This window comes from Cynocephalus volans, chromosome 1, assembly GCF_027409185.1.
Source record: "Cynocephalus volans isolate mCynVol1 chromosome 1, mCynVol1.pri, whole genome shotgun sequence".
In the NCBI taxonomy this organism is placed as follows: domain Eukaryota; kingdom Metazoa; phylum Chordata; class Mammalia; order Dermoptera; family Cynocephalidae; genus Cynocephalus; species Cynocephalus volans.
The window spans coordinates 190,804,970-190,821,122 of record NC_084460.1 but is presented as its reverse complement, the minus strand read 5'-3'; the positions used below and the strand labels follow the sequence as shown (position 1 = coordinate 190,821,122).

General features: G+C 40.8%; 1 protein-coding gene across 6 annotated transcripts in view; it reads left to right on the top strand.

Moving 5' to 3' along the window:
* PKNOX1 (PBX/knotted 1 homeobox 1) overlaps positions 1–13,860 on the top strand; it is a 59,798-nt gene extending 45,938 nt beyond the window's left edge. For all 6 annotated transcript variants that reach the window (XM_063102528.1, XM_063102518.1, XM_063102492.1 and 3 more), the window contains 4 exons: positions 757–885; positions 4,327–4,403; positions 7,585–7,757; positions 10,621–13,860. In XM_063102528.1, coding sequence (XP_062958598.1) covers positions 757–885; positions 4,327–4,403; positions 7,585–7,757; positions 10,621–10,832 — 591 coding nt within the window. In that variant the 3' untranslated portion in view covers positions 10,833–13,860. The remainder of the gene's footprint in view (positions 1–756; positions 886–4,326; positions 4,404–7,584; positions 7,758–10,620) is intronic.
* Positions 13,861–16,153: the final 2,293 nt, after the last annotated feature.

Genomic DNA, 16,153 nt, shown 5'->3' with positions numbered 1-16,153 from the left:
CCCAGTGGAGCTGGGAGGGAGAATTCATGCTTGTGCCATGCACGGGCTAGAGCACAGCCTGGTAGACAGCAGGCCTTCCCTCGTGTTTTTGTGATGAGACGTTTATTAAATAAGTGCCAGACACATCTTTAAAAAAAAAAAAATAGAAGTGGCAGAATCTAATTCCCCAGCAACTGGAGGGAAGTTGGGATCTTCAGTGCCTCCCGGGGCATCTTAGTGAGAAGGAGTCAGCCTGAGCCCCTTGCGCTCTGCAGTCCCTAGGGCTGCCTTCTGTGCTGCTCCTGTTTCTTCCCCTCTGTTCAGCTGGCACATCCTATTCCAGTTAGTAGTCCTTTCTAGTGTCCCTGACCATTCTCACTGGTTGCTTGAGATGTTTTTTTTTTTTTGAGGCTAGGAAGTGGGTGTCACTTATCTCCCTACAGGAAGCATGGGTGGGAAAGCGGTGGAAGAGAGGACTGCAGGCTTCTCCTGCTGTACAATGGCTGGCAGGGGGCTCCGGGGTCATCCTAGCGTCCATCCCATCTGCCTCACCAGATGAGGGGCCTCAGCAGAGCTGAGTCACCAGTGTAAAAAGTAATAATGTGGGGGAAACCGTGTGCCCCCTAAATTAGTCTGTACAGGGTTTCATTTTATCTGCCTTTACTGTAAATAAGTCATTTATTTGTCACATCCTCGGTTTTCTCCATCTGAAGTCATAAGCTACTTGGATATACATATTTTTCTGTTTTCTAATGTTATTTTTCAATTGTTTAAAAGCTTCAGTTACAGTTAAACCAAGATCTAAGCATCTTGCATCAAGATGATGGCTCATCTAAGAATAAAAGGGGAGTTCTGCCGAAGCACGCAACCAATGTGATGAGATCCTGGCTCTTTCAGCACATAGGGGTAAGAACAAAAGTGATTTCCTAGTTAGCAACCCTCTGTGATGCTTTGTTTCTGGCTTATGTGTCATGGGAACGATTCACTTATATGGGCTAGTAGGCCTGATTTTAAAAATCAGTATGAAAGAGGGTCACCCACAAACAGAGGCCACTGCTCAAGAAACTTAAAATACAACAAGGGATCCCTCTGGTGAAAAGGGAGTAAATCAGGCTCATGGTAGTGGTATGCATGTGTGTGAGAAAACCCTACTTATGAAGAGTGGTGGGGCGAAGTGAGTTTAATTAGAGAAGTGGGTGGAGAAGAGGTGCATTTGGGCAAAACCTTGGAAAGTAGTGAGGTTTTACAAACTGGATTTGAGAGGAAGATGTGATAAAGCTGAAGATAGAGATGTGGAGTCAGGCATGTCGTCAGCGGGGCCAGCAGTGGGCTTGTTTAACTTGAGATGAGTCGTATGTGTGCACCATTTCCTCCTGGGGTCTCAGCTTTGGGTGAGCAGGAGCCGTGTCTTCTTCTTGTCTCAGGGATGTTTTGGGAAGCACAGGGCAGGGACATGCTTGCTGAGCTAATGGGGAAGACATGCTCGTCATGCTGTGCAATATGGTCATTGCCAGCACACTGACCCAGGGTGGCTTACAGAGGGACACACTGGTCTGGTGGCCAGGGTCAGGAGTGAGCAGGTATGGTCTTGGAGGAGTGCACAGTGAGGCCAAGGTGGGAAAGTAGATGCAACCTGCTGAGCCCCAGGTGTGCCTGGGAGGAGGGGAGAGGGACAGACGTCCATCTCAGGCAGGCTGCTGCCCTGCGGCCTCTTGCTGGCCCCTTCTACTGCACGGTGAAGCAGCCTTTCAGCAGGCCCCCATTTAACGTTCAGCTCCTTCTGCATGCTCCTTCAGCACGAGGCCACTACCCTGGCCACCACTGGGCTGCTCCTGAGAGTGTGCCGAGCTCCACCCCAAGTCTGTCCCCTGCTCTTCACTGCCCTCGCCACTGAGCCATGTCTTCTTGGGTCTGTGGTCACTTCTTCTCATCTTCCTGTCTGTGTTCTACTGTCAGCAGAGGCGTCTGCAGCCCCAGTCATCATGCCCCTCCCCTGCCATCATCTTTCTCAGGCACCCTGTGCCTGGGGCTGAGGCCTGCAATGTCACTCTGTTCATTGTCACTCTGTCTCCACCTCCCCCTAGCTGGGAGCCCCTGAGCCAGCACCCTGTCTTGCTGGTCTCGTGTCCCTGCAGGGTGTAGCCCTCATCCATTGTTGAACCCCCTTTGATCTGACTGCATTCGGGCTCCTTGGTGGGGGCAGGGGTCTGGGGAGGCACTGGCTTGTGGGCTTGAAACTAGCAGGTGATGTCACTGAGCAGTCCTGGGAGGAAAAGGGAAGCCCAGGATGCCACCCCCCAACCCCCCCTCACTGCCAAGTGCCAGGTCCCCCAGCCTCTCTCCTCACTCCTGCTGTGGTATTTTGTTCTCTCCTGAGCCATGTCCATCAGTATCAGACAATGAACAACACATGTCAAGAGGAGGAACAGTGTTACCTTTGAGCACTGTGGCCACTGCTAGAAATTGACCCTAAAAAGATTACTCACAAGAAAACAAAAAGTTTTGTGTATAAAAATATTAGTGATGTTCATTGTAATAATGGAAGATGAGTTGGTATATAAATTAGGACGTGTCAGTTTGATGGAATATTAGAGAACTAGTTAACATGGTAAATGAGAGCTGTAAGCAGAGAAGTTCTAGGTAAATGACAGTAAGTGAAAAGTAAAACACATATTTTTGCATATACTGTGATTAATTACAACCAGTAAATATATCTGTAATAGAATAATTGCGATATAACACAAACAAGGGATGGGATTATGTGAGTATTTTCCTTTTAGGTTTCCTTTAATGTTTTAATAATTTCTAAAACAATAAACTCTGATCCTAAGGTTCAATTAAAATGCCACTTTTTTTCCTATAAAGCCTTTCCTGTTCCTTCTTGCCCTCATTTCTTTGCAAGACTATTCTCCCCCATGGTTTTCCTCACATGCCAGGGCAACATTTATTACAGTTTTTTTTTTTCCCCCTGGCTGTGTGCTCATGTTTCCTGCCTTGTTTCTATTTGATAAGCTTTTTAAAGAGTAAGAACAATATTTATATTGCCATAACTTCAAACTCAGAGCCATACACTCATACACAATATGAAATTGAATTAGACTGTTAATTAGTTTGAGGAAACAAAGACTGCTGCTGAGATAAAGCCGATGGTATTCTATTCCCACCCTAATATGCAGTGACTTTTCCAAATCATTGAGTGTTCATTTAAATTCAAAACCAAAATAAACTCCCACCTTCTTACTTAGTAGGTGCCATTCACTCTCTGGGATCCCGGTTGGTCCAAAATAAGGGATTTTGGTGCATGCAGACTTTAGAGTAAGTGTCTTGTTGGTTTCCACGTGTAGAGAGTAATCAATTTTGGAGAAATTCTTACCATAGACAAAAACAGCATTTCTTTAGTATGTCTGTGAATTTTGATGTTTACTTCAGGTTTAATTCTGTTGTTTTTTTTTTTTAAGTGAAATACTTCCATTATACATAAAAGAAGGATAATGTAATGGGCACTTGCATCCCCAGCCCTGGGTTCAGTTCTTTACTGACAACACAGATTAATCCAGCAGAGAATTGATCTTAAGAATGCTGTAGATGACATCAGCATGCTCTGGTGTCAGTTTATTCTTCTGGTACTGATGACAGGAATGTGTCACTGCCATGTGACAGGCCCTAGAGTAGCCTGCCTAGCCATTTCCTGTCTCCACCCATCCCACCAGCTGTGGGATGGGGGGGAAGTATGTAAATACCCTGTGCCTCAGTTTTCTTGTCTGTAAAATAAAGATAATGACCGTGTCCATCTGAGAAGGTACTTGTGAGGAATCAGTGAATTACTATAGAGTGCTCAGAGGTTGTAGAAATGTGCTGTGTGTTGCTCATGGCAGCAGTTTCGTGCGTCAAAACCCATCCGTTTGTCCACTTTAAGTGGATGCAGTATATTGTTCATAAATTCAACCTCAACAAAGTTGGTACAAAATCTACAGATTGTATCAAGTGCTTAGAACAGCACCTGGCACAGAGTTTCACTCTCACAGTGGGCTGCTGCTTTTGGTGACATCACTATGATTATCATCACCTTTGAGCCTTTAGGTGTTGTGATTGATCACATCTTCACCTCTGTATAAATCAGCTACTGCAGCGCAAGGACATGCTTGGGCAGCTAGAAGAAATACTTCATCCTGTTTTGGGCATTTCCAGAACAATGATTTAAGACTAAAGTTGGGTGTTGGCCAAAAGCACTATTGATACTTAGCAGTCTTTTACTAATGATTATTTGTATGCTTATATTTTGCCTAGATGATCTTGATTTCCATTTTAAAAATCAAAGTACATGGTAACTCTCTTTTTTATTTTTAGCATCCCTACCCAACAGAGGATGAGAAAAAACAGATTGCTGCTCAGACAAATTTGACACTACTCCAAGTGAACAACTGGTAAGATTCACTGCTTTCTGAAATCATGCCTGTTAACACAATAGAGCACTTGGAAATCCTGACACCTAGAAGTAGTAAAATTTCTTTGAAAATATATGAGTTCTTTTAACTGGCAATACTCCGTTATCAGAGTATTGGAATCAGTGGCAGAATACTTAGGAATAAACCAGCATACACTTTCATCCTACATTTTAATTATCCATACCTCACTATGGACTTTTTGCCCACATTCTACTTGCCTCATTAGACATGTATCTCTATGGCATTATTGCCCCAATGCCCCACATTCATTCAAAACCGTGATGTTTTAATGGATGAGCCTCTTTGGATGAGATATGATGGGTGGTTAAGAGCAAGGTGTCCTGACCTCTTATGAGAACCTCTGTTGCTGTCCTACCTGTCAAAACCTAAAACCTTGTGTCACTTTTTCAGTTCCATATGGAGGAGGCAGTCCCTTTGCCATTGGTTGGTATGGTGGTCCCGCTCCACAGCAGGGCCTGGGAGCCATTCCTAGGAGAGAAATGCCCAGGACGACATTCACATTTATAGATAAAACTTCCTCTTGTAATTCTACTGTCACATATTGTTGTAGACATTTGGACCCTGGCCACGTGTTTCCCCTTAAATAAGAGCTTGTACGTGTGACTAAGTGGTGTTAGGGTTTATAGGTGGACTTCCCTTTTGGTTGTTAGAGATTTATCTCATTTTTATTTACTTATTGTTCAAATGTAGGAAGCAATTTCAGCATAGTAAAATTGGCATGCATAAAAGAAAAGAAAGCACAAATTCTACCACTTATAAGCATTATTACCTTTTTATTTTAACTATGCTAAGATGTAAACATGTTGAAGTTCCAATATAAATGATAAAATCTTCCTATGTATACAATTATATATGTAGGAACTATTCTTTGGTGCTGCATTAAGTATTTCTTTTATCTTGCATTGGGGCCATTATTTTTGATTTGGGTAGCAGTAATAGACTATACTATTTGATTTATTTCCTGTTAGATCTTTTAAATAGAGTGTTAAAAATTTAGAGATTGTATGTTGTTGCTATGATGTTTGTAATATATTGAGCATGTTCTTGGTTGTTTTTATGTAGTCTTACATTGAAACATGTTTTGGTTGAGTCACAACAGTGATCAATCAATCAATGGAAGATGAATGTTGGACAGAGATGCACTTCCTTGATGTTCTGGTGCTTTGGTCAGTGTTCAGCACTCTCCCGACTTGTCCTCATTCAAGACTTCCTTGTGTTTCTTAACTTGCTATTCTTTTGTGTTAGCGGAATTGTCTTATCTAGAAGGTTTCATGTCAACTTTTAATTTTTTAAATTAATAACAGTTTAATAACATGACTTTTTTAAATTCTAAAATTTCTAAAATCTACTAATATTTGTAGCTACTTTTACTTTGGGGGATTTTCTTTCCTTTTATATTTTAAAAAATTACACCTTTGAATGAGATTGAACATAACCATCATTAGCTTATGCCTCTGCCTATTAGCAGCTCTGAATAGGAAGGATAAAGAAACAAATATTGAAAAGCAGCAGTGGGGCTTTCCTTCCAGGGCACCACTGGGTTCGTGTGGCTGTAGAGCATCCATGACTCTTCTTGTCCAGAGTTCTACTTTCTAAGTCATGCTTGTGCTCCAGGAACACAGTTTACTCCAAATGAAGCCCTGTGGCATCAGTCTAGTTTGTCTATATTATTTGAATGTGTCCTAATATAATTTTAGGTATTTTTTAATCTTAGAATTTTAAAGTCAAGCAACCTTAGAGCTGGTTCAGCTCTAATTCTTTTGTTTGGCTGAAGAAGGCATTAAAAGAGAGAAGTTCTCACACAGTGACAGACCCAAATAGAATCTGAGTCTAAAAGCAGTGCTTTTTTCAATCCCTATACCAGCCAGCTGCCAAAAACAAAACAAAACAGAAAAATAAAATCAGTGCTTTTATTTCCATGACACTGTGAACATGGCTCCTCAGCTATGTGCAGGCTGTCCATAGTGAAAGCACTCTCTAGCTTTTAATAGATCAGCATGTATGAGTCTAGTAAAAGCTACCTTATCACTTACACTTCTGAGAAGAGAAGGCAGATAAGTCCTTAAGTTTGGTTCGTGTAGCTGTTTCTGTTTTAGTTACAGATCTGAACAGTTTCTGATTTGATTGGCTTTTATGGGATGGCTATTCTTTTTCTGTCTGTTGCAGTTCATTTTCTGGCAAAGTAGCCCTGTACGTGGCATAGAGTGGCAGGCACAGTAAGAGTGCACATCTAGGATGTGATCTGTCTGCATGCCCCAGTGACTGCAGGAGGAAGAGCCGATTTGGGGATTTGGGTCTACTTGCACCCTTTCCCCCAACTTTCGCATGTTTAAAGGCAATAGCTGGGCCGTTGGAGGGATGGAGATTGAAGAAAGCACTCTTTCTCTCAGCATATCATTTTAAGATTGCTGACATATTCATTTGACATGAAACCATGTCCAGCCTGTCTTGCCAACCTATAATTTTTGCTGGTCTCTTTCTACGTGGGGTCATATCGTAGACATGAATTCTCAGTCTCACAGAGCAGCCAAAGTCCCTCAGATTTCCTGATGGCCAGTACGGAGGTATTGTGCTAGCCATCTTTTTAGGATAGTTTAATGACTTAAAACTTCCATCATGTAAGAAATGGCTCGTCACTTGGAATAGTCTTTTGAAAAGAAGAAGCTCTTACCTCAGATCCATGGTAGGTGGGGAGCTGAGACCAGAGTTGGCAGTCATGTTTCCCTGATGCCTCAGGCCTGTCACCACGCCAGAGGCAAAGCCATGCTCATAACGTTCAGGCAGGGACAGATTGCCTGATAGTCTTTGGATGTGAGAAGACTACAGGATACATAAAGTTTGGTACTTTAACCTTTTTTTTTCCTTAGAGAAAATTTCACAGTATTGTCAGCATCATTATGGATATCTAATTGACAAACAGGGAAATCAGTTGAGGTTAAAAAATTTTTTTAAAAAGGCACCTTGGAAAAGTTGGTCCTTATTTCAATGAATTATTTTAAAAGAGCAGGCCCTATTTTTCTGGACATTTAGATAATTAATATGCTTGCCATTCCTTTTAAGTGTTTGTTATTAGGGGGACTTTGAGTTTCACCTTTTACAAAGGCCTTTTTGATGGGAGCTTCCATTTGCTGACACTCAGGTTCATCAATGCTAGAAGACGAATTCTTCAGCCAATGTTAGATTCCAGTTGTTCAGAGACCCCAAAAACGAAGAAGAAAACGGCTCAGAACAGGCCGGTGCAGAGGTTTTGGCCCGACTCCATCGCATCGGGGGCAGTCCAGCCGCCGCCCAGCGAGCTGGCCATGCCAGAAGGTAGGCGCTGTGGCGGGCAGCGGGGCCACCACAGCTGCAGCTGCAGCTGCGGTGTTCAGGAGGGCTGTGGAGCAGAGTGCAGCCTGTTCTCTGCACCAAAGACGTGAGGCAGCTTCATTCTGGGTGTGCGCGAAAGGGAGCACTAGGTAGGTGTTAAGTAGCACCAGTAGTAGAGAGTTTAAAACAAACACAAACTGTGTATATGAGGTCATTAATTCTGTCTCTAAGACACTGTCACCAACAGTGTATTCTGTCCTTTGTTTCCATTTTTGCTTTTCTTTTCCCTCTGACTTTGGGTGCAGAGGATGGAGGTGGTCCTGTTCTCCCAACCTGGCATTTACCCTTGCTTAGTTCATGTGCCCTCGTCTTACTTTTGTTTATTCTCTTGGACCTCTGTCCGTCTCTCCCTTATCACAGGTGACCGTTCTAGTATGTTTCATGCACATCTTTCTGTTCACATGAGTTCTTCATATTTTGGATTGTTTTCTATGCATGTATTTTTAAATGTAGGTAAATGGTGGCATTATCTCATTCTGCTTCTTACTTTTTTCATGCAGCAATATACTGTTATTGAGTTAGGGGAAGTTTGGGGCCATTATTTCTTCAAATATATTTTCTGACCCACCCTCCCTCTTTCAGGGACTTCAATAGCCCATGTATTAGGTAGTTAAAAGTTTCACACAGTTACTGATGCTCTTTTCAGTTTATTAGATTCTCTGTGTTTCATTTTGGATAGTTTCTATTGCTCTCTTTCCACTTCACTAATCTTCTATAATGTTTAATCTTGCATTAATCCCATCCAGTGTGTTTTTATCTTAGACATGGTAGTTTACATCTCGCCAGAAGTTTTATTTGAGTCTTTATGTCTTTCATGAGTCTACTTAAGTTTTGAACACATAGAATACCGATACAGTAACTGTTTTGAGGTCCTTCTCTGCTGATTCTGACATCTCTGCCAGTTCTGGATCAGTTCTGGCTGACTGATTTTTCTCCTCATTATGGGTTTTCCTGCCTATTTGCATGCCTGGTAATCTTTGTATGCCAGACATTATGAATCTTGCCTTGTTGTGTGCTGGATGTTTTTGTATTCCTGTAAGTTTCTTGAGCTTTGTTCTGGAGTGCAGTTAGGTTACTTAGGAACAGTTTGATCCTTTTGGGTCGGGCTTTTATGATTTGTTTGGTGGTCCACAGCAGTGCTTAGTATAGGGCTGATCATTCCCACGACCAAGGCCAGGCCTTCCTGAGTTCTCCACCCAGTGCCTGTGGGTGATGGATTTTCCAGGCTGTCTTTATGAGCTCTGCACACTGTTCTCTGTGCTCTTTTCACATGGTTTCCCCCAGCCTCGGGTCATTTCCTCCCATGCGTGCAATGCTGGGTTCTCTGCTAAATGCACAAGGGGGGACTTTTCCACGCAGTGCTGGTCTTGAGGTTAGGATGGGTTGTAAATCACACTTGTTTTATTTCCATTTAACCTCTCCTGAGTTGTTTTATATGAGGGTACTTCAAAAAGTTCATGGAAGGATTCATACTACCTTTTAATTCCATTTTTCCATGAACTTTTTGAAGTACCCTCATATTCATTTAAAGCTAAGTTTTCCAAAGTATTGCTTTGGCTTCATCCTTTAGGTTTGATGTATAATGGTCTTATGTTTATATTTAAAGACCTTATACTTTAAGTTTTTGCTTTTTTCTTTTAAACCATCTGAGAATTAGTTAGGAAGGTATTACTATTCTACCCCCCGCCCCAACAACATTTCTCTCTCTTCCTCTCTTTCCCACAAAAGGCATTATCTATCTTTTGGGGAAAGAAGTTGAAACAAGAATATCCAGTGAAAAATAAATCTTTCTTTCATCCTGGCTTTTAATCTTTTCCAGAGACAATCATTATTACCAGCTTTCTGTATTTTCTCCAGTGCATATATATATCATCTGTCTATATAATATGATATATATAATATATATCTGATATATAATATGATAGTCTGTGCATAGACGTGAATGAATGAATGTATCCCTTTTAACATTTTATCTGTGTATTAGCATATCATGTAATATTGTCACCTCTAGCTTTCATCACTTGTAAATACATCTTAGAGGGGGCCGGCCCGTGGCTCACTCGGGAGAGTGTGGTGCTGAGAACACCAAGGCCCCGGGTTCTGATCCCATATACGGATGGCCGGTTCGCTCACTGGCTGAGCGTGGTGCTCACAACACCAAGTCAAGGGTTAAGATCCCCTTACCGGTCATCTTTAAAAAAATAAATAAATAAATAAAATAAATAAATAAATAAATACATCTTAGAGATTTTTACACATTAGTCCATGTAGATCCACTGTATTGTATTTAATAGCAACATAGCATTCCAATGTTAAATGTCTTTAATTTGGGCCCTGATCATAGATATGTGAGTATTTTCCATCTCCTGCTGTTGGACTCTACAACAGGGCATTTTACACCCATGTAACACGGTTTTCTTTTTTTTCTTTTCAAACAGATTTTCCTTACCTCTTACCTTATTCTCCTTTTTACTTTGCTTCCCCATTCATATTCTTTTGTATGTCGTTCTCCTGCATTTGGTTTCTTTCGCTCTCCTTGCAGTATTTTTTCCCTGGGAATCTGTGTTCTGTTTTATATTCCTAACCTCCACTGAGACCATCTTTAGACCAAGATCTTATTAGGTAGGCATGGTCAGTGTGAGGCCGATTCTAGACACAGTTTCTTAAATCCCTGCCGAACATTCCATAAACATATTTCGGTATCTCAACTTTAAGTCAAACAAGCAAACAGCAGCCTGTTGGGCAATAAAATGTTTTCCTCTACGAGTTCTAATTCAAATAGTGATAAACTTGTGTTCTGCTGCAGGAGCTGTTGTAACCATCACCACGCCTGTGAATATGAATGTGGACAGCCTCCAGTCTCTGTCCTCAGATGGGGCCACTCTGGCAGTGCAGCAGGTCATGATGGCGGGGCAGAGTGAGGACGAGTCTGTGGACAGCACAGAAGACGATGGGGGTGCACTGGCCCCTACCCACATCAGCAGTCTCGTCCTGGAGAACAGCGATTCCCTGCAGTAGGACAGAGGCGTGGACTTGCCTGACTTTTTATAGTTTGCACAGCAAACATTTTACACAGTTTTATTTCTAATATGTTTTATATGTAGATATAGAAGAGTGCACTTTTGTATTTCATAGTAAGCTTAAAGAGCATCTCTGCCGGTGCAGCAACTTCTTTCAAATGTGTGTGTGTGTGTGTGTGTGTGTGTGCGCGTGTGTGTGCGTGTGTGTGTGTTTTGGTTTTTAAAGAAATTCTTTAAGGGTTTAACTCTAGAGGAGTGATGAATGACCCCTCTCCCCCACCAAGTCCCTAATTAGATTAAGAAATAGTGCTGCCATTTTCTAAAAAATTATGCAGTTTAAATTTAGTTCTGTGGTTTACAGCAGACCTCAGTGGGCTGGTTTATTTGTGTAGCCCATGGATTTGAAAGAAGCTTCTGCACCTAAAACTGCCAGTGTGAGGAGTCAGCAGCACACACAGCAGACTGAGTGCGACGTCATAGTGAGTGGGTGGCGACTGGAACAAGTTGAAGTTCCCTCCTATCCAGTGAGCCTGTTTCATTTGCTATCTATAAAAAGAAACTCCTATTTTTACCTTGCTGGAATTATTGGATAAAAAGCTATTTTTATAAATTCATTATGAATTGGATTATGACTATATCGAAGGTAAAATTTCTAGAGAAGAAACAATACATGCTTGTTATTGCAATTTGGAGTGTTCTGAATTGACCCAATTTAATGAACCTGCCCCAGGTTAGCTACCATCCCATGGCCCTCTGCTCTCCCTGGGTAATGATTTACATTTACTACTATAAAGAAAACAACATTTAATGAAATTTTGATATCTTCAAATTTTTGTTTGTATGTAATGCTCAGATTGCATTTTACACTTGATCTAAACATATATCTAAAGGTATTTGCTAAATAGGACTTCAGGTAAGTAATTGAGGTGAAATGGTAGCCAGTAATCAATTAAAAGCTCTCACCATTCATATTCCAGTCTGATTTAAATTTGACTACAGTTACACGGTTGCTTTATCATGTCAGCTGTGTATTGTTTTAGAATATTTTTAGTCAAAATATGTTATGCATAGAATGTTTACTATAAACTAATATAAAACGTGTTTTACCCCATTGGCTCAGAGCTAGGGTAGCAAACATTAGACTTAATTACATAATTACCAGACAACCATGAAATCACAGCAGTGAATAACTGTGATGGCAGGCTCCCTACCCAGCTGGGTCACACACATTTGCAGTGGTCTCCTGGTGTCAATGTTTTCTTGTTGTATGCCTTTGCTTCAGGGTTTCCAGAGCCCTCCCCCTCACTTGATCACATGAGATTTGGAATAATTTTAGGATTTCCGTTTCTTGGTGACAAGACAAGAGTAGGCTGGGTTTTGTTTTCTTTGCTTTTGATTTGTTTTCATTTATTTACTCAGGAGTAGGGCTTTTTCTCAGAGAGAAAACAGGCCACCTTGTTTCATACAGAACATCTCTATATCATCTTAAATGGGGTGCCCGAAGTTCCATTTGTTTATAAAGGACAGTTGTAGGGTTAGGAACGTCATCAGTTCTTGAGAGTCAACCATAGTGATTGGTTATGGACCAAGGTTACATTGAGGGACATTTTGAGCTAGTGCAGATTTTTTTCTGGAACTGAGTTCCCCCCCCCCCAAATATATGGATTAAAGTTAATCATAGCGGAGTACTTCGTAGGTAACTTAAAAGTCAGCAAGAAATGTATAGAAATTTTTTTAAAAAATTTTAGGATCTATAATTTTAAAAACATCTTGGTTATCAACTGGTTTGGGGAGAGAATAACATTTTTAAGCAACTATTGCATTCCTTATTTATAAACAGTTTTTAATATTTTAAGTCAGGTCTTATCATTTTAATGTTACTTAAATTCCAACTTCGTTGGACTTCTTAAAACTAAGACCTGTGAGAGTTGCCAGCCCTTCTCCCTTCTTTCTTCCCTCAGCTCCCTCTGTCTCTTAGTTGCCCTGCTCTGTAGTTTAGATTGGTGAAGACATTCACAGAACATGGGCTCGTGTAGAGGTTATTTTGCCTCTTTCCCCGACTGGAAATCATGTTCACTGGAGCGGTCGATTTTATGTAAGAGGGCTACAAGAGCTGCACCTGCCTGAAGACCAAGGCTATGTCGGGGGCTCTGGCCTGAGGTCTGAACGTCCATGCTTTACAACAGTGTGCATTCTCTCCGGCTGAAGTCAGTTTTCTTAAGCCCTAAATTCTTGCTAAAGTCAGGGGAATTAGGATGAAGATCATTTAGAGAGAAGGCACCTACGGACATAGCCTGAGTTTCCTTTAGCCTGTCTCAATGAATAACTAAGGTGCTTTTAAGTAACTTTCACATGGCAAGCCGTTTTGGTTCATAAAATCGCTGCCCAGCGTATTTGTTGTTATTCGAACCTTAAAAACACCTGTTTTCCAGCCCTCGGACAGTGGAGAGAATCTGTGAAAGTATCTCCCCTTTGAGCTTTCATTTTAAATGATCAGATTCTATCCCAACTTTGTTCTTGTTAAATACTTTCCTTACAAAGGATCCTTTTGAGTGTGTCATGAGACCTAGTTTAAGTATGTAAGTATGTTATTGTTATTCCTACTGTTTAACTGTTGGGCAGATAGCTAGACTGGCTTTGCCATATCCCAGCAAGTGCTGGCTGGTGGATTAACTCAACTGTCCAGTTTTTGATTCCAAATAGTAAAATAAGTCTAAGTATTTATCCAGTATGCAAAGAAAACCCTTTTACCCAAGGGTTCCAGGAATTGTTCCTGTGTAACCTGTTGAATGAGCCGTTTCCTCCCTGTGTGAGGAAGCAGTGGAGCACTTTTTCTTTCAAACTCCAGCATACCCGGCAGGTGTTTTACCCGTCGTGAAGGCCCATCTCTGGCAGTTAGTGACAGAATTAACTCAGTAATCTCCCTTTGTTTTGGTTATGTTCGGTCTTGAAACTGACAATCTTTAAAATGTGAATACTGTAACAATATGTTTTCTTGGATTGTTGTCTTTAATAAGGATTTTTGTGAAGCAATTGATTTATCAAAGCAAAAAAATTAAAAATAGAAACATGATTTTGGGATGTTTTATTTTATAAAGCTCATGTCACCAAAAGCTGCTTTTCCATCTTAAGTAAAACATTCAGATTGTTTACATGTTTTGTGGTGGCACTTAGGGTTCATAGTGACCCCTTCACATTTTAAAGATTAGGATCACACCACACTGGAACATTCAGATACATTTACTTTTTCAAGAATCTTAAATTGCTTATGTCAGTTAATCAGTGGTATTCCAGGGAAAAATTGGAAACAGGTTTTTTGTTTTTCTTTTTGCAGTTTTCTATAAATCTAATTATTGTGACAGAAATGAGAAGAAAAGGATTCACCAGTAAGATAACATATTACCTTTTACAGTTCACATTGTAAAATTTCATGACAAGGCAGCACCTGGAAATATTTCAGAGGCACATTAAAATAATTTTAGAGGGTTTTTTCTTGGTTGTTCAGGGTGTTATAACTCCCAACAACTGTTTATGCTCAGAGGCCAAAGTAAGTCAGCATACTTAAATGCTTTTTAAAAGTGCCTCTAAACTTGTGAAGCTTGTTGGTGACTAGGAGTGACAGCTAAGTATATTGTTTCAGGAAATGTTTTGATTGACTGATTTACAGAAAATGAGGCACTACATTGTTTCACCAACTCCTTTGGGTCAGAGGTGGCAGAGTGGATGTGAAATTCATCCATGTCGTTCCTTGGGCTGGCCCTGGCCTCTGGAGGCTTCATGCACTTCTCTTGTGAGAAGGAAGAATTTTGTTTATATGGTTTAATTCAGCTCTAAGGTGATGGTTATGACTAAGAAAATTTTATCTAGAGAGAGACGAGTAAATGAATATGATCTCACAAAACCTGAAAATAAGAAATATATTTGGATTAAATATTCAGTGTTTTGCATTTCATCAAATTATGCAAATATCATAAATAACGTATATTGTGTTTAGCCCACATGTGGTTCTGTAGGCTCTAAGAAGAAATTCTTTACTGCAAATTATTTTTCCCCTGTACAATTAGATCTTTTCACCTTCAGTAAGACGTAGGATCTCCATATCATTTTTAAATTAAAATTGGTAAAACTGTAGATCTACAGCATCTAAACACACGTGACTGAAAAATGTGAGCGTTGCCCCAGGAGGCGGCATCTGCAAACATGTGTGCCTTCAGCAGGCCTTCTTTCTTCCTCATGTGGGCCCAGGTCTAGCCTCTACAGAGGTGGCTACAGGACTGTCTCCTCTCCCAGATCTCTTCCGGGTCTTACCTTTCTAGTCTATAAGGGACCAGTGTTGCTTAATTGAATAATTTAGTATTTTATATACAAATAGTATTTTGAAGGCATCATATCTTGCACAGATGTTTCTGTTCTTTATCTCATTATTTGAATGACCTCAGGTCTTCAGCTCTGTAAAAATCAATAATTGCTTTAATATAAATCAGGAATTCTTTTATTCCAGCATGTTTGAAAAGAAACATTTTAATGATATCGATGGCTTTAGTTGCTTAGACAATTTAAGAAGATGGCTTTTAGAGAAATCCAGGTATATTTTTAATTGTTTTGCTTTATATTAACTCTCTTTTGTTCCATATTATCGTAACACAGCAGTCCATGTCAGAAGTAAGTTGTGAAACCTTTAATAGTCTATGTTAGCTTGTGTGTGAGTGTAGACCTGAGTTTTCAAAACCATAGAGTTCTGTTAGAGGAGAATGGCAAGGGGAGTTTGAGGGAATACTGCACTGAATTCTGCCAGAGGATCCAGGGAAGCAGCAGCTCTGGGGCAGGGCACTGGGTGTGCGGGTTGCTGCTGGGAGGCCACACAACGGGAGGACGTTGGACTGGGCAGCAGGAAGGAGTGGAGGCTTGGAGGAGCATGTTCTGAGACGTGGAAGGGCAGGGCGGATACTGGGGCTCTAAGGAGGAATGGTTATGAAGCTAGTAGGGGATTATGTAGGAGCTTATCTTTGTTTCCTTGGGATGAGGAATATCTTCTTTTAAGATCCCGAATGCAGAAATCCTAGGACAAAACACTGGTGGATTTGGCCAAATCAAAATTAAGGATTTTTCTGTGCAATGAAGGATGCCATAGGCTGTTAACAAGTAATAATCTGAGAGAAGCATTTTTCTCTTTGTTTTTTAACATCTAAAGCTGACAAGGAGTTAATATTTAGGATTAAGAGGCTATTCCTGGAAATCCACAAGACTGGAAATAAGTAGAAAAATGAAAGGACATTAATAGGCAGTTCACTGAAAGGAGAAACCAGTGGCCAACAAGCA